This window comes from Peromyscus maniculatus, chromosome 16, assembly GCF_049852395.1.
Source record: "Peromyscus maniculatus bairdii isolate BWxNUB_F1_BW_parent chromosome 16, HU_Pman_BW_mat_3.1, whole genome shotgun sequence".
Taxonomy (NCBI): domain Eukaryota; kingdom Metazoa; phylum Chordata; class Mammalia; order Rodentia; family Cricetidae; genus Peromyscus; species Peromyscus maniculatus.
The window spans coordinates 64,104,801-64,130,000 of NC_134867.1; the positions used below are offsets into that span (position 1 = coordinate 64,104,801).

Genomic DNA, 25,200 nt, shown 5'->3' on the forward strand with positions numbered 1-25,200 from the left:
GTGTTCACAGAGAGACTGAGGGAGGGGGACTACAGGCTCTTTTTATTCCAGGCAGTCTCAGAAGGTACTCGAACAAGGACATGGCTGCCAAGTTTCAGAGACTCGCCTGCACCCTTCTGATTTCCCTTCCTCTCCCCACGCCTCTTCCTCCGAGAAAATCCTTACTTCGGGGCTCTTGCTGACCTCTCCTTTACTACCCAGGCAGAAGAAGCTATGACAGACCCTACTTACAGCCGAGGCATGGTAGCATCCCTCCTACAGCAGAATGGGAGGTGGGCACAGGGGAGCCCTTGGAAGCTCACAGGCTAACCAGCATGAGATAGGCAGTGGTGAGCACTAGGAGACCCTTCTCACGTAAGGTGGAAGGTGAGATCCAGCACCCACATACACACAGTGACATGTATGTGCGCACACGTGTAAAGGAAACCATCTGAACTAGCGGCAGGTGAACGTCACGTTCCTCTTAATATGAGGTGGTTTGTGGTAACTGAAAGCCAGGATGAACCGGGATCTGTGCACAGTTTCCCAGACTGCCTGCCCGGAGATCCCCTGCAGCTTCTGTATACAACTGGTCTGTTTCCCAAGCTCTCCCTAGGACAGCACAGTGTGGGCACAGAAGTCATCTTCCCACAGCCTGCCTGGTACCTTCACCGTATACCATGTCATAAGTCACTTTTTTTTTTTTTTTTTTTTTTTTGGTTTTTCGAGACAGGGTTTCTCTGTGTGTGTAGCTTTGGGCCTTTCCTGGAACTCACTTGGTAGCCCAGGCTGGCCTCGAGCTCACAGAGATCCGCCTGGCTCTGCCTCCCGAGTGCTGGGATTAAAGGCGTGGGCCACCACCGCCCAGCATAAGTCACCTTTTTTTTTTTTAAAGATTTATTTATTTATTATGTATACACTATTCTACCTACATGCATGTTTGCAGGCCAGAAGAGGGCACCAGATCTCATTACGGATGGTTGTGAGCCACCATGTGGTTGCTGGGAATTGAACTCAGGACCTCTGGAAGAGCAGCCAGTGCTCTTAACTGCTGAGCCACCTCTCCAGCCCAAGTCACCCTTTTTGTATTATTTCCTAGATGTAAGTTTGGATATAATTTTTGCAGCGAGCTAAAGCCGTGGACCCTTGCCTGGCACTTCCTCCTCAAGAGGGAACGCACTCTTGAGGACAGGCCCCTCCATTTCAGGTGACATCTTTCCCACTGTGTTTTTCTCTTACTGTCTTCCTACACTCCAGTAGTCCTGTGATGTAGGTGTTCCACAAATATTTTTTATGTGCATGAACAAGCAAAGAATTGTAACCCCAAAAGTTTACTGAAATTATCTTGTCTCCCTCATTCTTTTTTTTAAAAATATTTTTATTTTATAATTAATTTAATTTTACCTATCATCCATGGATTCCCCTGTCCTCCCTCCTCCCACCTCACCCTCATTTTTTTGAACAAGCTAAAGGCCCAAGGACTTTGCTACTGACATTCTCCAAATCCTGTAGCTGGCTAGGAGCCTAGCACAAGACCCTCAGATTAACCAGCCCTTCGTAACCAAAGCCTTTTCTTCACGGACTTGGGTGGGGGGTGGCTGAGGACAAGACCCAAAGCCTCCTCCCACCACCCACAGGTCTCACTGCACATGCTGATGGGGACGAAGGGCACGGAGCAGCCCTCCCTTAACCATTAAGAACATTCGAGGCCACTTGTGAATCACCTGCTGAGGAATTGACTGAAAGCAAAAATCAAGGTCCTCTGCTAGTCCATCTTTGCTCTTGTCTTATTGTCTTGAACCTACTTAAGCCTAAGAGTTGAGATTGACAAAGGTGAGGCTTTTGTCCCAGGCTGTCATGTTCACAGGGAGGACATTGTAGAAGGAGACTGTTTTTGAAGATTTTATGTTCTTTACCACAACTGTCTCAGTAAACAATGTTCTGTTGGCCACCACCTCAGAGTTCAAATTTTGTGATGCCACAAGGTGGCACAATTGCTACAATAGCTGCAGGCTTTATTGACACGTGTTTTATGGCAAACAAAATATTTAATTGATTGTGGGGCTCAGTAGTAGACCTCCATCTAGCATGAGCAAAGTCCTGGGTTCAATCCTGAGAACTCTAAAAAGTCTTGAAAGATTTAGGGCTGAGGATGCTGGAAGAGTATTTGCCTGACGTGTGAAGCTGTGTGCTCCAGTCCAAGTACGACAAAAAGAAAAGCCTCATATACACATACATATGAGGATATAGATACACACACACACACGATTACTAAGCCAGAGAAGTCAACTAATCTATTCCTGCCTCCATCCCTCTCTTCTCTCTCCTCTCTCTCCATCTCCATTGCTTTGTTTGTCCACGGCCTTGCAGGTCTGCTCATGGCCTGGTGTACAGGTGTCCATGTAAACAGAGGGAACAGAGTGTCCGGGGTACCATACCTAGCCTGGAGAGACGTCCTGTGCCCCGGGATCGCCTGGAAGAATGGATTCTTGTTAACTCCAGCCAGGCAGGAAATGCAGGTTCTGCTGCTGCTCAGCAACTTGAGCTAAGAACCAGGCGAAAAGAGGCAAACACGTTAGCCAGTGTGACTTTGACAAAGTCAGAACTTCTTACCTTGGATGAGTGCTCTGCCCCTGAAACTTCATGAAATTAAAACTGGAAACCAGCTGGATGTGGTGGCGCACGCCTTTAATCCCAGCACTCCAGAGGCTGAGGTAGGTGGATCTCTGTGAGTTCAAGGCCAGCCTGGTCTACAGAGTGAGTCCCAGGACAGCCAGGGATATGTAAAGAGGCTGCCTCAAAAACTAAATAAAAATAAAACTGGAAACTAATTTATAACATTGCTTAGGGACAAGGAAAGTAGATTGTGGTCATAAAGAGCTGGGTTCAACTTTGAGCAGACGACACCATGTGACCATATAGAGGACCTCAGACACAGAATTCTAGCTCCCTGCACCTTGAGCTCTTGATCTGCAAAGGAGAAACATTAGGGGCAAGTCAGTTCCCAGAATATTTGATGTCATGATTTTGTTTGTTTGTTTTGTTTTTTATTTATTTATTATTTTTTATTTATTTTTTTTTTTCGAGACAGGGTTTCTCTGTGTAGCTTTGTGACTTTCCTGGAATTCACTTGGTAGCCCAGGCTGTCCTCGAACTCACAGAGATCCACCTGCCTCTGCCTCCTGAGTTTTGTCGGGGGGGGGGGGGGGGTATTGTTGTTGGTTTTTTTTTTGTTTGGTTTGTTTTTTGTTTTTTTATTTTTGTTTTTGTTGTTGTTCTTGGTTTTGAGACAGGGTTTTTCTGTGTAGTTTTGGTGCCTGTCCTGGATCTCGCTCTGTAGACCAGGCTGGCCTCAAACTCAGAGATCCACCAAGCTCTGCCTCCCAAGTGCTGGGATTAAAGGCGTGCAACACCACTGCCCGGCGATGTTGTCATTTTTTGATTATTTGTCTTTGTCCCTTATGGGGTATCCCTTCAAAATCATTTTAGAATTGCAGAACCAGTGGTGTTTGCTTATAGCTTTCCTTAACTTCCTGAACAGGTAGTCGTAGCTCGCCTTAGCAAATAACAATGGTAAACACCAGGAAGGTAACAGAAACACAAGTATTGGGTAATCCACAGACCTCATATCTCCCAGATCCCACTGAGACCCACCCCCACACTGCCCTTAGTTATCATGTCGCCTTGGTGCCCTCCGTCTGTGGTAGAGCCATGGCCAGTTCTTCCACAGACTCTCTCCATGCCTCCTGGGGTGCTGGACAAATGTTGTTTCTCACACTTCTACCATCAATAGATGATTCTTGGTCATACTATTTCTGTAGTGTCTGCCTAATGGTAGTGTTATTTATATTGTTTATTATGCATTTATTCTTTGGGATTCTGTAATGAAGAACTGTTCCTTCTACTCCTTGTATTAACTCAACTATTCACTTACTCATTTGTATGACTGTTAACTCGTGGGTATTTATTTTATCCAATGGGTGAGTAGTACTTGCTATCCCAATTCTATTTTATTTTTGCTCAGAATGTCTTCACAAGTACCTTGGGTTCTGTGTTAGTTTTTGACAAAACGCTCAAGATAAAAACTTAAAAGGAAGATGTTTGTTGGCTGGTGATTTTAGGTCTGGTCTGACTGGGTGGTCTTGCTTCTTTGGGCTTGCGGCAGCAAAAGAACATAAGGTGGGAAGCACATGATGGAGCAAAAGCTGCTCACCTCCTGGCAGCTGACGAGGAGTTTGGGAGAAGAAAACGTCAAGATCTCAGCACTTTCAAGGGTTTGCTACCAATGACTTTACTTCCTTCCAACAGACCCTACCCATTAATGGTTGCACCATCTCCTAACAGTGCCACAAGCTGGTGACCAAGCCTTTGGGACATGTAGTGGGACATTTGACCTGGAAGTACTACCCCTAGTGAGGCTTCTGGTAACTGCCACACCTACCTATGACCTGCCCCTGGGGTGGGGCCAAGACAAGGGCCCTTCAGACCCCGCTCTCTTGGTTCCTGGTGATCCTGGATGCTGGATGGTAGACCAAGCAGAGTCTTCCAGAGAACACCGCTGGACTGCACCTTACCTTTCCCAGATACTGTAACCAACCCCTTTACTGACTGTAAGTTACCCCAAAATAAACCTTTTTAACTTTGTGGAGTTGCCTTGGAAATTCCCCACATTAGACATGGTCTTTGGAGAACATTGCAGATCCAAACCATATGGGGGCCTCTTCAGGCTCACTGTAGTGTTCTCTTCCCACTGGCTTCCTCATCATCTCAGTGCTTTATGAATCTCTGTCACCAAATGCTGTTCATTTTGCATCCCTCCCTGCCCTGAATTCAGTTCTTTTCTGACAAACCCTATGGAAATTCGTGTGCTCGCACATGCTCATGGAGGCCAGAAGAGAAGGCACTGGATTTCCTGGAGCTGGAGTTACAGATAGTTATGAGCCAGCACCTCCCCTCCCCTCCATGGGTCCAGGGAACTGAACTGGGTTCCCTGCGAGAGCAGCAAGTGCTCTTTGCTACTGAGCCGTCATCTCTCCAGTCCCCGGAACTAGACCTTGTAAACTCACAAGCCCCAGTCAACTCCAGATGATCCTGTAGCTATTGCTGCCCAGGTCCCCGATGCTCGGCAGGCCTACTGTGCAGTCTTTCAAGGAAGGCTGCTGTGACTGGCACACATACTCTCATCACATCCCCTTCCGACTACAAAGGCAAGTTGTTCCACTTGCTTTGTGAGCCCACTGGAAACACTCTCCTGCGCTGCCCCTGATGTTGCAGAACTGGTCCCCATGAGAAGTTCCTCTTGAGTATGTTTTCTTGCCTACTTCCGACCTCTCCCCTTGGTAGAGTAGGCTGATCCAATGAAAAGAGGGAGAGGATATCACACAGAGCAGCAGAGACAGCGAACAGCGATGTCCCCAGGGCAGCTAAGTTACAGAGTGGCCGGTGCATCCATGATAGCAGCAGAAGGCTGTGAAGAGCTGAAGACAAGACACTGCAGCCATGGCTGCTAGAAGAGTTTGTTCCAAGGAGCTTTTGGGGGGGGGGGGGCAAAGGTCTCAGGCGTCCTAGATCATAGAGCCATGCCACCAGCTGCCACCAAGGGGCTAGGACCCCAGCACCCTGAGAGCCACTAGAGAACGGAGGATTTAGCACAAATTGTGAAACCGAGTAAACAAAAGTACATACCAGAATGGGATGAAGATCAATATGAACCTGTGACTAACTATTAGAAGGTCCCTTTGGGGACGGGGAATAGCTCAATGGTTAGTGCTTATCTTCAAGTCAGAGCCTCAGAACCCATGCTAGAAAGCCTATGGTGCCATATACTTATAATTCCTGTGCTAGAGAGAGAGAGAGAGAGAGACAGAGACAGACAGACAGACAGACAGACACACACACACACACACACACAGAGCTTGCTAGTCAGTGAGCCTAGCCTTCTGAGGAACAACACTGGCTGTTGTCCCCTACACCTCCACATGTGCACGTCCCCACAGAAGTCCTTTTGGGCTCTATCTACTGGTACATAAGAAGCAGAGCACCTCTGTTGCATGAGTGTGTCGTCTGGTTTTAACACCATCCCTCATAACCAGAGTTCCCTGGCAGTGTCTACATGTCAGGAACTGGGGACGAATAGGAGTCAGGAGGAATCTTGTACCAGAAAACATGGAAGCTTTCAGAAATCAATGCGTTTATGTCGAAAGGTTATCTTTTAAGGTATTCCCAGAGGCTAAAGACATGGCACGAGAGTGCTCCCCAACCCTGGCCGCACCCCTTCACAAAATAATGCTAATAAGTCTAATAGTTTGTGGGAGCCCACAGAAGTTACTCAGGGTCCAAGAATCTGAGCTTGCTTTACCCAGCAGGGCTGCATAAGGAGATGATTTGACCACAGGCATGGTTACCAGGTGTTTGGAAGGGTCTGCACTTGGCTGTATGGTGTGCTTTGATCTTGCAAGGGGGAGGTCTTTTGCCTCTCCCCTTGGCATTGTTATAAAAAGCCCTTTTCAATAAAGGATGAGGCTGTTGGTATTGATCCAGGTCCTCCTGAAGCTATCCTGTGTTTCTGTCTTTCTTCTTGTCAGCTAGGTCTCTCTTTCTTTCTGATATTTTCTTATCCCTCTCTCCTCCTCCTAAGAATCCTAGAAAAGGTGGGAAAGGTAGGAGCTGGACTCCCAGAGTCTTCCACAATAGTTAACGGAAACATATTAAATCTACACACGTTTGTGAGTCTGTGCCATGATTAAAACATAAAGATATGTTTAATCTTTAATCTCAGTTCTGGGGGAGGAGGGGGGAAGAGGCTGACAGATCTTTGAGAGCTTGAAGCCAACCTGCATTAGAAGCCCACCACAAAGCCACTCCCTTTTCAGTGGTGGCCGAAGGCTGTCATGTCTCAGATGGATGGTCCTCTCAGAGCACCAGAGAATGAGCAGCTCTGCCAGGGGACTGAAGAACAGTGAGGTTTGGTGCCTGTAGGCCATGGAATAGGTGGGTAAACTGAGGTAAGGTGATTGTGAGCTGCCTAGGTTTTCATAACGAAAGGGTCAAAAGAGCCAATCCAGTATTGTTACAGCCACCCAAACCAAGGCAACATTCAGTGAGTCCCCTCTTCCAACAGCCCTTAGGGTAAAACCAGCTCTGTGATTTCTAACCTTGATGGCTCCTCTCCATAGGCCTCTAGTCTGTGATGCCCTGTCCCCAAGATACTAACCTGCCCAGGCTGGTCACGCCTACTCACCTTCACTTGTGACGCTGCAGTCTAGGTGTCTACCAAATGTCTTCTTAGCAATCGGATGCACTGTCACTGTCCCCAGGCATCATGTCATTGTGTTCACGCCCTCATACTGTCTGTAAACGCTTCACACTCATCTAGACAACGCCTGAGAAATCCCAGGTACAATGGAAAGTCAAAAAGTCTGCCCTGAGCTTCTGAATGACAGCTGCTTCCTGAGTAAGGCGTGGAAGGGGCAGAAGAAACTGAGCGCTGTGACCTAAAGCCAGCCGAGGTCAGAGAATTATGAAACAAAAGGCCATTGATTTCTCCAGAACAGGCAGCCATGCGGTTCACCCCTGGGGCGGACTCCCACTGTGTGGGCTAGAGATTCTTGGTTATACAGGAAGATTTCACAATTGTCACCTCTGCCCCAGAACTCACGACGAGAAAATTGCTACTGGAGGTGAGACCAAGGTGGCACGAGAGTTTTGACAACTGAATTAATATCCTCTTAGATGCTAGTCGCAGCTGAGTCTATTTTGCTATTGGAAATGAAAAATACTTGTAGCCCTTATTTTTAAGAGTCATGGGATAATGTACTTCGTGATTTAAAAAGTTTGTTTATAAGGCAAAGGCAGGCAGATCTGAGTTCAAGGCCAGCCTGGTCTAGAGTGAGTTCCAAAACAGCCAGGGCTACACGGAGAAACCCTGTCTCGAAAAACCAAAAAAGAAAAGTTCGTTTAGTTGGACTTTTAATCAGTTTTAAGTCAGCCCAGCTGTTTGCAGTTTTATCCTGCAGCCTTTCCATGAATGCCCAGCCTCTCACAACAGTGTTTTATCTGCCTGTTCTGACACACACCACATTGCTGGGGCCACAAGCTGTACTGGAAAGGTCGGAAATCACATCCTCTCCGATCAACTGACCAGAAACCAATCTAATGCAGTGATAATGGGCTCCACCGAATATATATAAAAACAGGAGCCCCCAGGGCTGGTGGTCACCATTTCCAAATCTTTTTTGTTGGTTTGGTTTGGTTTTTTAGAGGCAGGATTTCTGTGTGTAGCCCGGGCTGTTCTGGAATGCACTCTTGAGAACCACGCTGGCCTCAACTCAGATCCACCTGCCTCTGCCTAACCCTCAGTGCTGGGATTAAAGGCGTGCGCCAACACAGCCTGGTCTAAATCTTTTTTTTTTTTTTTTAAATTACATCCTATATATTTATTTCATTATTTGTGGATGTACACACACACACACACACACACACACACACACACACACACACACACACACACACACTATAGCTCAAGTGTGGAAGTAGAAAACAGTTTCCAGGAATCAGTTCTTGCTACTGTGTGGGTGCCAGCAACCAAAGTCAGGTCTCCTGGCTCGACAGCAAGTACCTTCATGTGCTGAGTCTCCTCACCAGCAAAAAAATCTTTATTTCCTCATCTGGGTTTCACAAAGAAACTTTTCGTGAGAAACCTTCCCAGAACTATTGGCTTGCTTTAGGGCCCGGCTGGGTCTCATCTGCTGCTGGGTCTCTGCAGCTCTCTCTGTCTTCAGCTGGACTCTTCTTCATGGTTACCCTGGGGAGCTGGTCAGTCTTCCTGATGGAAATATGAAAAATCTTGGACTCTCTCCTCAATGTTCAAGACTATTCAGTCAGAACTTTCCCCAAATGTTGAAAGAACAAGATTCAAATCCACAGAAACTGGGTGGCTAACTCCTGGGGATCAGAGGCCAGGGAAGGCCATGGCTGTTATTCTGTAACTTCACTTTACATAATAAAGCAGAGAAACAATCCATGGCTCCCAGGGCTGGCTCTCTGGTGTCTGTTAGAAAGGGTCCCTGACAGGCGTGCACTGGACCGTTCCCAGGGGACCCCCTGGCTGTGGCTAGAGATGCAGCTTGGCAGTGGGGAGCCTAGAGTGGAGCCTCTGGCTCTGCCAGGTTATCAAGTATTTTGCAACTTCTAAGCCACCATCATCCCACCCCATCCCGCCCTCACCAAAGAACAGTCGACTTCTTCAGAAGACTGTGAGGCCTAAGAGTGAGAACAGGGACGCGGGCGTGTGCATTGTGAACAGCTGGGGGGCTGAAGGAGTCTCCAAAGGGCACCCCCTCCAGCTCTTCATTCCCTCAGGTCACATCAACAGTTCTCAGGGAGTCCCATTTTTCTTCTGAAACTACCCTTTCAGGTGTCTAGTCCTGCAGTTTCCTAACCAACACAGCAAGATACACAGTCACACTCAAATAGCAAATATTTAAATCCTTTATTGCCATTAAGTTACAGATCTCAATCTACACACTATGGAAAACACTGGAAAGTATGTGTAGACATGTGGCCAACTGAGGGATGTACTATAGTCATTAAAGAAAGATCAAGAATTTGAATAAGTGCTTATAGTTATAAAATTTTGTTCCTTAGATTTTTATTACACAAATCCCAATAGATAATATACACATTACTACAGAGGACTACAGATAAAACCATCATTCAAAATTATTAAATTAGTTGCATATTTTGAACTACTCTTGATGAAGACAAATAAATTGTAGCAGTGATAAGGCAGCAAAGAGTTGGCTTAGGAACTCCCGGCTAGTCTATAATGTTGGCATGGTAATTAAAGATAGATTCGTGTTTTCCCCTCAGCAAGACCACGTGTGCTGATGTGATCTGTGGCTTGGCAGCAGTGGCTGGGGCGCTGTCCCTTTAAGAGCTGGTCCGTGCACCGCTACGCAGACGCCTTCTTACTCATCCTGGAATCAGAGAGTTTCAATGAGAAACAAATTCTCCTGCCAGCCTCAGAGGCTCAGCGTGGTTTTAGAAGACACATTTCTGTAACACGGTTTTGTGACAATGGTACATCATCCTATTTCACACTCATTTTTGTTTTTTTAATAGAGTTTCTCACTAATTCCTCAAAACAATATATTAAAATGTGCTTACTCATAGTTGATGAGCCGTCCTCCCTGAATGAGCTGAGCTACTTCATTTGTTACATGGCAGGCAAACAGAAGCCAGTTTCGAGGCTGTACCTTGTAGGCGAATCTCATGAATGTCAAAGAATAGCAACAGAGGGCTGCAGAAACATCAAAACAGAAGAACATGAACATCTGGGGCACCAGGCTGAAGGAAACAAGGCTGGGAAGCTGTGGGAATACTCCACGGTGTCACGGGCATGTCTGCTGTTTATTACCTGAAAGTTTAGGAACATGCATCAGCAGGAACAAGTGGAATTCAGTCCTTGCCACTTTTACTGTGTGCTAGAGTTTTTTATAGCAATCCTTTGAAAGAATTGCTGCTTATACTTCCCCTTCATTTGTATGTTCAAATATTGGAGTCAAGTAAACCCTGCCAGATCAAGTTTATAATCAAATCTGTTGGCTATGAGGATGATTAGAACGACACATACTGGAACTCAGCAAACTACATCTGAAGCAAATAATTTTCACATCTCCCAAATACTTCAAATTACTCTATCTCAGAGAGAGCAGCACTCTGCGATGTCCTTATATTCTTCACGTGACCTCCTAATAGCAACCATAACGTGTGGTGAGATGTATGCAGAAGCTACATCATGTGCCACGCCCTCCTTGACCTCAGTGTGTTCTTACCAAAGGTCATCCGCCCACTGATAATCTCTGGAGACTTCTTCATGTCATTGATCGCAGCAATGGGGAGACCCCAGTTGGCAACGGGGCCCCAGAAGTGCTGCAATAGATAGAGGGGAGAGGAGGGAGTCAGGGTGCAGCCACAACACCTGCATTTCCACCCCTCCGGCAATCACAGCCCACGACAACAAGTCTGATCGCTCACCGTGTCCCTGACTCGGTTCTTCAAGGTGAGCCCAGAACTACGAAGGGCCCGGCTGTTTATCTCAGCTCTTCACTGGCTTCCACACTACAAGTCAGTGACCCCTGACTATGTAGCCAGAGAAGGGAAATGCTACAACTTCTGACAGTCCATCCTTACACAGTTTAAGCCTTGTTACAGCTACTGTCTATAGTATGTTTAAATCTATCAAAATACTTGCCCTCTAGGTTTCATTAAGTTACCTGTTAGTAAAATGCAGAGCATAAATTGGACACTTTTTCTGAAGAAAAGTTCACAGTAGGAAGGAAAGAATACTTTTTAAAGATTGATTTTTTTTTTCCAAGACAGGGTTTCTCTGTGTAGCCTTGGTTGTCCTGGACCTTACTCTGTAGACCAGGCTGGCCTCAAACTCACAAAGATCCACCTGCCTCTGGCTTGTTTTTTTTTTTTTTTTTTTTTTTTTTTTTTTTTGAGATACAGTCTCACTAAGTAGTGCTGGCCACCCTGAAACTCACTATGTAGACCATCACCAAATTCAGAGAGATCCGCCTGCTTTTGCTTGGATTAAAGGCAGGCACACTATGCTTGGCTTAAAAGATTTTCTTGAATTCTGTGTCTATGTGTTTGTGTTTGGAGGGGTATCTATAGGTCTAAGTGTAGGTGCCCTTGGAGTTGAGAAGAGGGCATCAGATACCCTGGGAACTAGTTTCAAGTAGTTGTGGGCCACCCAACGCAGGTGTTGGGAACAGAACTCAGGTTCTCTGCAAGAACAATACCTGCTCTTAACTGCTGAGCCATCACCTCCTCAGCTCAAGTAAAGAAATACTTTTCAGCCTGTACATGAAATATAAAAAGATCAAAGAACCTGAAAATCTACGGCCAGGGTCTCCCACATTAGGAAATTAAGATTGCTTGAAAATACTTTTTGAAGTAATAATAAAAAAAAAAAAGCAGATCATTCTAAAACTATCCTTATCTAAAGTAACTAAAATTAAGATGTTTAAGTTTAGTTTAGTTTAGTTTAATTTTAACATAGAAGCTATGTCTAATTTATTTTAATTTCTGAGGCAAAAATGTACTAAGTCAATGATTTTTGCCAACTGAATTAAAATTGCATAGAGTTTGAAAACACTAAATGGTGAAAACAGCCTTCACTGGACTTCCAGCTCAGGGGGGATTGTGATGAATAAAGACTGAAATATATTTCTAGACTTTGCTTTGAGTAGAGGTCATTACAATCTTAAAAACCCCTCAGGAAGTGGAAAAACAAGGGCAATACAAGAAAAATAATTTAGGACCGCATTTGGCATGCTGGGAGAATATATTGAAATGTTAACCCAACATGCTTAAATGTTAGTTCTGAGGCTCATGCTCTGAATAATTATGCTACAATTTCTATTCAGCCATCATGATAAGGACTGCCCAACTCTATAGAACATGGCTTGTTGGTTTAAGGAATCTCTGGGCTTCTGTGTTGAGCAGCTGGTCTTCACTCAGTTAAACCGCTATTATCTAAGTAAGCTGTTCACTGCTTATGTCCTCATTTTTGTATTTCAACGAGAGATTAACATTCAATTCTCCCCTACGCCCAGACCTTTGTAATGTGAGTCCTTCCTCCTTGATTACTCTGCTGACTTCTTCTCCTACCTGTCTCTTTATTAGATGTTGCTTCACCCTCAACTGTACTGCTTGCTCCATAACAATGCTGCTTTTCCTCTTTTCTTTCTCCACTTGGTCTAGTTCCATCTCTTTCCCATTAATCTCTTTCCAGCGCTCTGCACTGTATGGTTGATTTGATATTTACTTTATGATGCAGATTGTGACGTCTCTAACAAAGCCTCAAGAGTTACTCTAAGAGGGGCTTACAGCCCTGTCTACCACCAGGTGTAACCTGCCTTCTGCCCAAGGAGGAACAGACAATGAAATAGATCCGAAGCTGTGTAGATGCCTGAAAGATCCCTAGCTAATGCCTAAAGAATTTCTAGTTAAATGATGGCAACTTTAAGAAGAATAAAATTTTGATTATATGACATGGAATTCTAAAAGCTAAGAAATACAGAAGTGTAGCATTGAGCTATATATTCAATATGTAACATATTAAATATATTCCTCACAAACGCACGGGTGCTGGGTATGATGGTACACGCCTCTAAATCCCAGCACTCTGGCATCTACGGCAGGAAGATGGTGAGTTCAAGTCAACTAGCCGGGTATGGCAGTACACACATTCATAGAGGCAGGGGGTCTCTGTCAGTTTGAGGCTAGCCTGGTTTAACATATCAAACTCCAAACCAGCCAAGGCTGCTTGCTTAGTGAGACCCTGTCTCGCTAACGAAGGAAATACTTAATTAATTAATAGTAAATCAGCCTGGTCTACATGGGTCTCTGTTACCAACAAACAGACAAACACACATAAGGCAAACATCATTTCAACAAAGAAAGCTTTTTGTTGTTGTTTGTTTTGTTTCGTTTTTCGAGACAGTTTCTCTGTGAAGCAGCCTTGGCAAAGAAAACTTTTAATGCACATTTTCTATCTGGTGCAAAATTGTAATTCTCTCTTCTCTGTTCTGAAATATGTGTCTGGTCTTGGTTGCCAGAAATTGTAGTCAATTTATAGAAAAATAAGGAATTCTGTGATTAATATTTATCAGTTATATGCAAAAATGTTACTGTGCTATTTTGATTGTGGCTATAAAAAGTTCCAACAGAAACGAGCAGCATGGTGTGGGATCTGTTACATGGGAAGCAGGCCATGGAAACCACCTCGGTCTGCTTCCCCTCCTCTCCCTTCTCTTCATCAGCACCAGTTCTGAAGTGACTCGAGTTAACGAAGGAGTGCAGCCTCCTGTCTAAGCACAGGGGAGCTATGGTCCCCAGAGGCGGGGCCGCCAGCGTGCCTCACTTACAGCTCACCATCGGGCATGGCGGTCAACCGGCCACCCCAGCATGCCTGCTGTCTATCTGCTGTCTGTAACCCTACAGCACAGTCCGCAAGTGCCCAGGACACACACAGTTCCTTACCGTACTGTTTGTGGAGTCACCAGGGTCCAGACAGGAGACATGGAGGAAACAAAACAGAAGAGAAAAATCAGATGCTTCCCAACACTTCCAGCCCATTTCAGACGCACATGCATCTAAGTTTCAGTCACATCCTAGCGACACAGTTTACATTAGGGCTGGCCAGACGGCCCAGTGGGTACAGGTGCCTGCCACCAATTCTAACAACCCGAGTTTGATTCCTGGGGCCTACGTTGTAAGGAGAGAAGCGAATCCTTCACAAGTGTGCTCTGACACATGAACCTCTCCCCACATAAAATAGGTGTAAAATGATTTTTAAGGAATCATATGCAATAACAAGTGAAGTAAAATCTTCACTCTATGAAAACAAGGTTCATCTTTAGAGCTGAGCTGCCTAATAGAAATACAATGAGAATACAACCTGGGCTGTACGTGTAACTTAAATTCACCTACAAGTCCTCTGAAGTGAAAAGAACAGAGTATGGTGGTGCACGCCTGTGTTCTACATACTGTATTCTAACACTCAGGTCAGGGCAGGGAGTGCAAGTTAGAGACCATTTAATGTCACCAAGCAAGTTTGAGGCTTGAACTATATAGTGAAACCCTGGTGAGTGAGTGTGTGTGTGAGAGTGATACAAATTATTCTTAAAGTTGTCCTAGAATATAAAATTTTTTTAAATATAAACATGTCATCACTAAAATTACTAGTTAGCCATGTCACATACTTTTTTATACTCATTGTTAGAAGTCTAGTGTGATTCTACACTTAATGAACATCTCAGTTTGGACTAGCCACAGTTCAAGTGTAGGTCAGTGGCCTATGGCTTACACTGGACAGCATAGTCTTGGAAAGTGTTGAATTTTATTATTAATGAACTTTCATTATCACATAAAGTTAGTCTCATGAAAGGTCTGTACTTTTTCTTTATAACTGACGTACCTAAAGTGGTGCCTGTTGTGCAAAGTAATTATTGAATGAAAGAAGGATGAATGAATGAATAGTATTATTTTACGAATGTTAAATTTTTTATCTTTTAAAAAAGATTTTTAAGGGAGTCGATGGCACACACCTTTATCCCAGCACTCAGGAGGCAGGGCCAGGTGGATCTCTGTGAGTCTTGAGGCCAGCCTGGCCTACAAAAAGCAAGATTCAGGACAGGCACCAAAACTACATGGAGAAACCCTGTCTTGGGAAAAAAAAAAATCAAAAAAAAAATAAGAAAAAGATTTTTAAACTGAAAGTTTTGTAGGATTGGAGGAGGGATGGCTTAGTTGGGAGCATCTAACAGAGGTCCATCTTGCAGAAGACCTAGGATCACTTCCCAGCATACATGGCAGCTTACAACTATCTATCCCTCCATTCCTATGCCTTCTTGCCTCTGTGGCACTTGCATACACGTGCAGATATGCAGGCTCACAAACACACCCATTAAAAGGTCTTTAGAAACAAACACAGAATCTGAAAAGTGAGCTAGTGAGACGGCTCAGCTATTCTAGAGAGCTGAGTTTGGTTGGGCAGCAGCTCATAACCAACTGCTGGTAATTCTAATTCCAGGTGAGCTAACACCCTCTTATGGCCTCGACAAGCACCCACACATTTAGTATACACCCATACAGACCCATATTTAATAAGACAATTTAAAATAGAGTCATATTTCATGCTTTAGGCACATACAATTTGTGTTCTGTTTTAAAAATATGAAAAGCTTATTTGTGCAGGGCTACATTAGAAAAAAAGTACCTCCTCCATTATGTAACAGTACATGCTCCAGACAAAGGTGAACTTGTAAGCAACACACAAACCACAACTTGACCTTGGTGGTCTAGTGGCAAGCATGGCTACTCTCAACTATAACGTGGGGCAGTAATGTAAATCATGTGGAATATGTTTGATCTTCTCTTTGTTTGGTCATCATGTTTTGGTTGAACATGGAAAACTGTGTTTGGATTGACACAGTGAACTCCAACTGTCATGGTAGAGAAACTATATTCTCTGGGCTGGACGAGCACGTGCCACATTGACACACTAGACAAGGTCACCGGTGGTTCTGCCGCCGTAAAAACCCCGGACTCTGCCTTCTCTTCCTCTCTTGCTCTAGCCCTGGAAACCTCAGGTCTTTTACCTGACTCTGTAACTTTGCCTTTCCCAGAATATCACATAGTTGGAATCTGTCCTAGTTTGTTCTGTTGCTGTGGTGAAGACCAGAGCCAAAAGCAACTTGGAGAGGAAGAGGTTTATTTATATTATGGCCTCCAAGCCATCACGAGGGGAAGTCAGAGCAAAAACTCTGGAGGCAGGAACCGAAGCAGAAGCCCTGGAACACTGGTTACTGGCTGGCCCTCCATGGCCTGCTCAGCCTGCTTCCTTACACAGCCTGGGACCATGTGCCCAGGGGTAGCACTGCCCACAGTGGGCTGAGCCCTCCAGTCTCAATCAATAATCAAGAAAACAGCCCACAGGCCAGTCTGGTAGGGAGAATTCTTCAAATGAAGTTCCCTCTTCCCAGATGACCCCAGTTTGTGTCAAGTTAGGCCTGACTAGGGGTCCCAACAGATCAGATTTGGCTACTCATGGCACTGTTAGGAGGTGTGGCCATGTGGAGTAGGTGTGGTCTTGTTGGAGGAAGTGTGTCACTGTGGGGGTGGGTGGACTTTGGGGTCTCTTTTGCTCAAGCTTTGCTCAGTGTGACACTCAGGCCACTTCCTGTTCCATGTCTGCCTGCATGCTGCCATGCTCTCTGCCATGATGACTGAACCTATGAACTGTAAGCCACCACCTCAGTTAAATGTTTTCTTTATAAGACTTGCCGTGGTCATGGTGTCTCTTCACAGCAACAGAAACCCTAACTAAGGCACAGCTCCAAGTCCAATCAAAGGCATGGCTGTGAAGCAGGTTACTCAATATGGCCACACAGGAGGAGCAGGGGACTCTCATTCTACAAGCTACCGTCAAGGTGCTGGCAACAGCTTATAGATTATTATAGTATATAAATAATAGACTGCATTGGGGAAGGAATAAGAGCAGGGACAAGATGTATGCACAGCAAGCAGTGGTCAGCTGTGTTCTGGGTGATCTTTTTTTTCAGGTCTGGTTCTGTGTGGTCCTGCTGTGGAAAATTACAGTGTGGGAGAGGGGGGAGGGGGTGTTCAGCTCTTGCTGTGAAATAATTTCTCCACTTGACGGGGAGCTTCAGTTCCATCATTGAGTGATCTGCCTGCAAGTCTTATTGTTCCTGGAATTTTGAAAATACCTTAGCTGCCCTGATCTTGGTTGGTGTCCTCAGACTTCAGAGGGGAAGAAAGACTAGGCCACTTTAGGATGAATCAGCTTTGTATTACCAGTTTTAGACTAACACTCCTTAAATAATTAACATGTTTACTTGCAGAGCTGGGCAGGAATCTGACCTCCAATTTAAGGTAGTAGAGACGATAGATGCAAAATGAAGGCAAAGATGCTGTTCTGTGTGGACATGTTTATGTGCACATATGTGTAGGCCAGAAGACACCCTCAACTGCTACTCTTGTCAGGTGCTACCCATCTTAGCTTTTGTTTGTTTACATCGGTCTGGAGTTTGCAAAGTAAACGAGGTGTACTGGCCAGCAAACCCCAGGACTCTGCCTGCCTCCACGGCCCCAGTGCTGGAGTTACGGCGTGCCACCACTCACAGCCTCATCCTCCCTTTTGAGACAGGGTCTCATTGTGTATCCCTGGCTGGTTAGAAGTCACAGTTGATATGTAGGCCAGGCTAGCTCTGAACTTGAAGAGACCCACCTGCCTCTGTGTTAGGTTTTAGGGAGTATGCCTCCACACCTGGCTTCATGTCAGCTCTTTTAACACGTTTCTAGAGATCAAATTTGTCTTAGTTAGCACTTGTATTACTGTAATAATAAGTGATAAAACACCATGACCAAAAGGCAACTTGGGAAGGAAAGGACTTATTTCAAGTACACTTCCCGGTAATGGTCCATCATCTGAGGCAGTTAGGATAGGAACTCAAGCAAAGCCAAAACCTTTAGTAAAGGAGTAAATTAAAGGGAGGAGCCAATGCAAAAGCCATGAAGGAGTGCTGCTTATTAGTTTGTTTCCTCTGGCTTGCTCAGCCTGCTCGAATCCAGGACCACCAGCCCCATCACCAACAAGGAGCTGGGCCCTCCCGCATCAATCACTAAGAAACTGCTGTACAGGCCTGGCTACAGGCCGGTTTTATGGAGACATTTTCTCAATCAAGGTTCCCTCCTCTCAGAAGACTCTAGCTTCCATCAAGTTAACATAAAAACTAGCCAGCACAAAACTGAACTATCACCCCAGGCAAATGCTAAGCTTTAATCCTGCTTTGAGTTGCTCACCAGACATCCTTTTGCAGGCGAAGAGCTTTTGACAAAAGAAGCCTGAATCCTGATTACAGAATCTTCTACTATTTGCTGTTTTCAAGTTATTTCACTTAGTAATGTGGGCTTAAGTTCCCTTTATATCTTTTTATGATTTTGTAGCTCATTTCCTTTTGGTCCTGAACAATATTCTACTGTCTGGATGTACTATTAATCACTCACCCACTGAGAGACAACTTGTTTGATGGGCAATTACGCATAGAGCTGCTATAAATAGCCGTATGTTGGTTGCTGGGTGGAAATGAATTTTCAAGCTCTGTTTATATCAGGTGGCATGACATCAGATATATAACAGGAGCAGGTCAAGCTTTGCAGGAGAGGCTGCACTATCCTCCAGAGCGGCTGTACCATTTGTGTTCCCACCAGCAGCGAAGAGTTGCCCTGGCTCCTAAGCAGCCGCAGTGCTGCCGGTGCTGATGTGGGCGATCACAGGAGGTGTTCTGTTATTTCTTCATTGACTTAATGTGCGCTGCTTTCTATGGGAACACAGGCCGGGGAGCGGCTTTCACATGCTTACTTGCTGTCGTGGTGCCCTTATGTGGTCTGTTATGACCTTCGTCCTGCTTCAGTTCAGATATCTCAGGAACTCGGTCTAGTTCAGGTAATGGCTATGGTTCCCAATACTTTTAACACTGTTTTCTGAGACAGGGTCTCCTGTGTAGCCGAGGCTGGTTTGCCTCCACATCCTGAGTTGGCAGTTACAGGCATGAACCACCATGTCCAGCTGAAAATCTTAGTCTTAAGGAAGATGTACCCATTCTTTCTTTCATGGATCATGACTTTGGTACTGTATCTAAGTCATTGCCAACCCCAGATAATTTAGATTTTTCTCCCACATTCTATAGTTTGCACTTTATATTTAGATCTATAAAAGTAAATTGAGTAAATTTTTGTTAAAGACATAGGATGCGTCTAAATGTTTTGTTTTGTTTAATGTGGATGGCCAGTTGCTCGGTGCCATTATTTTGTCTTTGACCCTTGGCCAAAGTTCACTTGGCTGTACTTATGTGTGTTTACTTATGACCTGTCTAGTCTGTGCCATTGACCTATTTGTTTATCCCTGTGTTAGTAGCACAGGTTTGATTACTGTAGCTTTACAGTAAATTGTAAAACTGGGTAGTATCAACCTTCCAACTTTGTTCTCCCTCAGTGCTGTATTCCTTACACTGGGCCTACTCTCTCTCCATATCTTTTTTTTTTTTTTTTTTTTTTTGGTTTTTTGAGACAGGGTTTCTCTGTGTAGCTTTGAGTCTTTCCTGGAGCTCACTTGGTAGCCCAGGCTGGCCTCGAACTCACAGAGATCCGCCTGGCTCTGCCTCCCAAGTGCTGGGATTAAAGGCGTGCGCCACCACCGCCCGGCTCTCTCTCCATATCTTATCTACTAATTCATTATTATTATTTCAAACTATAGGAAGTCCAGAATCTATTTCCTGATACCACAAAATCTTTCTGTGGTAGTTTGACTGGTACTGCACTGATTCTAAGTTAAGCGGGAAGAATGGTCATCTTGAAGATCTAGAGTCTTTCCATCAATGGACTTAGAGTAGCTCCTCTCCGATACTTAGTTCTTTGATTATCTTTTAAAGTTGTTTTCTTAGATAGCTCTTACATATAATTTTGCTAGACTTTTTTTGTATCTACATCTATTTCATTTAGGGATAGGGATGTAGCTTTAGTGATGGAATGTGTGTTTAACATGCACAAGGCCCTGGATTCAATCCCCAGCACCCAAAACCAAATAAGACTCCAGCATTTGAATGTGATAATGTAGATGACATTGTATTTTAATTTCAAATTGCATTTATTAGTTGAAAGTGAATAGGAAAGCAATAGAATTTTATATATTAACATTGTACCCTAATCCTTGCTATAATCACGTGTTAGTTCCATAAAGTTTTGGTCCTTTGGGATTGTCTACATAGACAATTACATCATCTTTAAGTTTTGTTGCTTTCTTCCCAGTATGACATCTACCTTTTTTTTCATAACTGCACTAGTCAGAACTTATTTGATGTTAAAAAATAGTACTAGGGGCATCTTTGTCTTGGTTCTGATCTTCGTGAAAGTTAAGCTTCTCATTATTTGATATACATACATTTATACACAATATATAATATATATCTATTTCTTGTGGAGTCAACAACTGCCTATTATACTGTTCATTCTATACTGAGAAACACAGTAAGCACTATGAATTTAATCAGGTGCTGCTTCTATTACTCAGTTACAAGTTTGATGACACAGAATGGTAAGGACAACTACCATGGGATTTGCTTATCTCTGTCTTTCCCGTATTCTGAGCAGTGACTGGCTGGCTCAGAGTTCTTTCCTATGCTCATTTTTATTTTCCTGCGTCTGATGAGTGCTGCTGAATTCAGTCTCTTTGGGACTGATAGGTTTTCCTACATTTCTTTGAAAACACTGAGAGCAATTTAAGGAACATAGTTTACGATAAACTCATTTAAATTTTTTCATTGATTTTACATCACATGGGATGAGATTTTAAGGTTGTCTGGATTATAATTCTGTATTTTGCTAAAAATGCTCACCTATATTTCAATTATTTTCACAAAACTTTATCTATTATTTTAGTTGTAATGTAACAATTAGAACCTGTGTTAAATGATAGTAAAGACCCCTGTAAACTGGATAAACTGGACTTTCCAGTTATCAAGAGACTCATAGCTAGGTCTCAACATTTTCATCTTCATTAATTCTGAAGGTCAATAATAGAACAAGAAGTGCTAAGAAAGTCCAAAGGCAGAATGTGAGAAATAGTGTTGCAGAGAGAAGGTGGCATGGGCAGAAGGTACCAGGCTGGGTGTGGAGGTGCACACCTTTACTCTCAGCACTTAGGAGGCAGAGCAGGCAGGTCTCTGTTGGTTCAAGTTCTCCCAGGTCTACAGAGTTCCAGGCCAGCCATGGTCACATAAGGCGAGCTTGCCTCAAGCTCTACACCCACCTCCCCCAAAAGAACCTGCTCTCTTCCGAAGCTATTTCATGCATCACTCTTCCTGACGTCTTAAGCTGACAATTTTGTTTTGTCTTCACAAGTTGAGCGTTCAGAGGACTAACTGGTCTAAATATCAGTTTTCTCAAGTGGCAGGTGAAATCGGTTATTTCCACTCTAATATTCCATGTCGGAAGCATTCCCTTTATTTCCACTACAACTTCTCTCTTTTTTTCATTTAGGTAGATAATATAAACTCCTAAAGCTTTCCTGGGAATGCAGAAGTTAAAGTCAACTTAGAATAGAACACCTTATTTTATTTATTTATTTATTTATTTATTTATTTATTTATTTATTTTGGTTTTTCGAGACAGGGTTTCTCTGTATAGCTTAAAGTCAACTTAGAATAGAACACCTTATTTATTTATTTATTTATTTTGGTTTTTCGAGACAGGGTTTCTCTGTGTAGCTTTGCGCCTTTCCTGGAACTCACTTGGTAGCCCAGGCTGGACTCGAACTCACAGAGATCCGCCTGGCTCTGCCTCCCAAGTGCTGGGATTAAAGGCGTGCGCCACCACCGCCCGGCTAGAACACCTTATTAACTTGAGAATATTCACTGCCAACATCTCACGAACCTCAGAGTTGTAAGCATGCTGAATCAATCTCTCTCTCTCTCTCTCTCTCTCTCTCTCTCTCTCTGTACACAGTTACCTCTGCTCTTATATATACACTTGAAAATAAACCTCTAAAATAAATCTGTACACATGCTGATTTCCTCAGTCCTTAAAATACAAATCTTACCTCATGCTCATTCTAATTTAACCAAAAATCTAAGAGGAATGAGAGAGAACAAAAGGGCTATTTTGTTTTATCCTGTCAGTAAGGAAAATAAGGAAATAGTTTCTTAAGAAAAAAAACTTTGCAGCCAGGTGTGGTGGTGGCACACGCCTTTAATCCCAAATTTCAGGAAGCAGAGGCAGATAAATCTTGGCCTAGTCTACATCGTCCATTCTAGGACAGCCAGAGAGAGATATGTAGAGACCCTGTTTCAAAAAACAAAACAACTAAAAATAAAAATAAAACAGGGGTTGGAGAGGTGACTCAGCAGTTAAGAGTGCAACTGCTCTTACAAAAGACCTGGGTTCCATTGCCAGCACCAACGTGGCGGCTCATAACTGTCTGTAAAGCTAGTCCCGGGGATCTGATGCCTCTTCTCACCCCCATAGGTACATATACTCAGGCACACATCAAACACATAAACTGAAAAAAGAAATTGGAGGGCTGGGAGTATAACTTAGTAGTACAATCCTTGTAGGGCTTACAAAAGGCACAAGTCCCAACTTTGGGCCTCAATATTCAAAAAGAAAAAAAAGAGAACTATTAAGAAAATACTGAACTAGAAATCTAGAAAGTTCTTGATCTGGATTCTTATGAAAAACCAAGTCTGGCAAGTGGTTACTCTGGAGGTTGGAGGTGCTCAATTGAGTCTAGGCATTGAAGGCTAGTCCCAAGAAAAGAGAACCTCCTCTCCAAGAAAAAGACATCCTTATCAAGGTGAGTAAGGAGATTTAGAGACATCCAAGGTATCAAACATACAATATTACAATAAAAAATCATGGTATGTTTGTCAAGCATTGCAGCTACTAAAGCACAAAACTAATCGTCACAAAGCTAGGAGGCAGCAGGATTAGCTTGCCTAGCACCAAGCCAGGAAGCCCTGGGCTTCACACCCAGTACCACATAAACCAGGCGTGGTAGCACATGCCTGCCACTCAGCACTCCGGAGGCAGAGGCAAAAGGATCACAAATTCAAGATCAGCCTCAGCTATATAGGGAGCTGGGAGAGCAGCCTGCGTTAAATGAGACCCTGTCTCAAAAGAAGAAAAACATTGTTTTTCTAATTCTAGAAGGGCTTCAGTTCAGAAAATCTGAATAGTCAGCAGGCTGTAAACTCATGCAGATCTTTAGTTGGCAATGGATGTAAATAAAGCATGTATAAGTCATTAATAAAACACAAAGGACTGGAACCTTATTTCCAAACAGTACAGGGCCATAATTAGATTTTTCTATGTATGATTTATTCTCCCTTCCTAAAGTAAAGTCAAGTTGTTCAGTGGGTGGCATCTAGAAGAAATAACTGAGAATATATCACCATGGTAAGTTCTAAAAAGAAAAGTTATTTTTCCCCCTAGGGGAGAAAAAGCTAAAATTAAGTTTGCATTCAACATTTTACCTCTTTACCACACTATTAACTATTAAAAAGAAATGCTAAAAAGCAGACTTCCACTTACCTAGGTTTTAAAAAAAAATCACAAGAAAATAAAATTATGCTTGGAAATATTTTAAAACTGTTTCTAAGTTTTATGAAATACTTATACATAGAAGTGGGCAGCAGAAGACTAAGTGAAAATGAATCCTAGAAAGTGCCTCTTCGATCTCTCAAGGTCAAGCCCACCAGACACACCGCTGCAGGGAAAAGCCCGCTCTAGGACTGCTTGGCTGCAGCTGACAGACATTGGTCGGTCCTGCCCCGCCCCATCCCCCCTGCATGTCCTGTACCTTAAAGATGGCAAACGGAATTCTAGCTTCCCAGGACCCAGCTCCGCGCGTCCGGGAACATTCCAACACCGCTCCCGCCAAGTCCCAGGCCCGTGACGATGGGGACACGAGGAGGGAGGTGGTGGCTGTCACCCAGTGTCCCCGCGTCAACCCACGCAAGGGCACCTCGACGGCCTGCCCAGGAGCGGCGTTCGCCGGGTCACGAGCGAGCGGGAGCGGCTTCCCTCCACTCACCTCCAGTCTTCCAGCCCCAGCCGCAGGCCAGAGCTCTGTTCCCTGTCACCTGCCATTCCCTAGGTCGCCCTGCCCGGGAGCGCCATTCCCTCGGTCACCTGCCGTCCCCTTGGTCACGGGTGGAGCAGCGTCCCCTGGGTAACCTGCAGCCGCCCCCTTGCTCACGGGTGGGAGCAGCGTCCCCTCGGTCACCTGCAGCCGCCCCCTTGCTCACGGGTGGGAGCAGCGTCCCCTCGGTCACCTGCAGCCGCCCCCTTGCTCACGGGTGGGAGCAGCGTCCCCTCGGTCACCTGCAGCCGCCCCCTTGCTCACGGGTGGGAGCGGCGTCCCCTGGGTCACCTGCAGCCGCTCCCTTGCTCACGGGTGGGAGCAGCGTCCCCTGGGTCACCTGCAGCCGCCCCCTTGCTCACGGGTGGGAGCAGCGTCCCCTGGGTCACCTGCAGCCGCTCCCTTGCTCACGGGTGGGAGCAGCGTCCCCTCCGTCCCCCGGCGTCCCTTCGGTCACGGGTCGGAGCCCGGCCCGCTCGCCCGCGCGCGGCTCTCCCACCCTGGCACCGCGCCACACAGGGTTGTCCCCCGGCGGGGCGGCTGCCCACGGCCCTACCCCGACGCTCACCTCATGAGATAGTCCCGGAAATCCTTGCTCCGGACATAGTCCGCCGCTTTGCGCACCAGCGTCCCAGCCATGGCCGTGCGGTTGGTTCGCGCTGCAGCCGCCGCTCTCCGGACAGATGACACTAGCGTCGACCGGGCAGCGGCCCTCGGCCTTCTCACCCTGCGCCCGCCTCACGACACCCCGGTACGCCTTACGGCCGCCCAGCGCCCCGCCAATGAGGGCGCGCCAGGCTGGAGCGCGCGGCCGGGATTGGCTGGTGCGGCCGACACACCTCCCGCCTTGCCCTCCAGGCGGCGCGCGCCCGGCGGCGGCGGTCGTAAAAGGGCCCCGGCGGCGAGCGCGGGCTGCCGGTTGCTAGGGACTGTAAGGGTGACACGTCTCTCTGTCTGTCTGTCTGTCCCCGGGCCTGCGTGGGCCTGGC

At 45.2% G+C, this 25,200-nt stretch overlaps 1 protein-coding gene across 1 annotated transcript; it reads right to left on the reverse strand.

Annotated features, from left to right (window-relative positions):
* Nucleotides 1-9,445: 9,445 nt before the first annotated feature.
* On the reverse strand, nt 9,446-24,961 carry Mpc1 (mitochondrial pyruvate carrier 1). The gene is made up of 5 exons (XM_006975907.4): nt 24,780-24,961; nt 14,035-14,038; nt 10,815-10,911; nt 10,147-10,279; nt 9,446-9,956 (listed from the first exon to the last, which is right to left on the reverse strand). The coding sequence occupies exons 1-5, from the start codon at nt 24,848-24,850 to the stop codon at nt 9,932-9,934; spliced, it is 330 nt and encodes a 109-aa protein (XP_006975969.1). The 5' UTR covers nt 24,851-24,961; the 3' UTR covers nt 9,446-9,931.
* Between the last annotated feature and the right edge of the window lie 239 nt (nt 24,962-25,200).

Coding starts and splice junctions, on each gene's coding strand:
- Mpc1 (XM_006975907.4), bottom strand. CDS start 24,850: ATGGCTGGGACGCTGGTGCGCAAAGCGGCGGACTATGTCCGGAGCAAG. Junction 10,280..10,814: donor CAGTGGGCGGATGACCTTTG/GTAAGAACACAC, acceptor ATGTTTCTGCAG/CCCTCTGTTGCTATTCTTTG. Junction 9,957..10,146: donor GGACGGCTCATCAACTATGA/GTAAGCACATTT, acceptor CTCTGATTCCAG/GATGAGTAAGAAGGCGTCTG.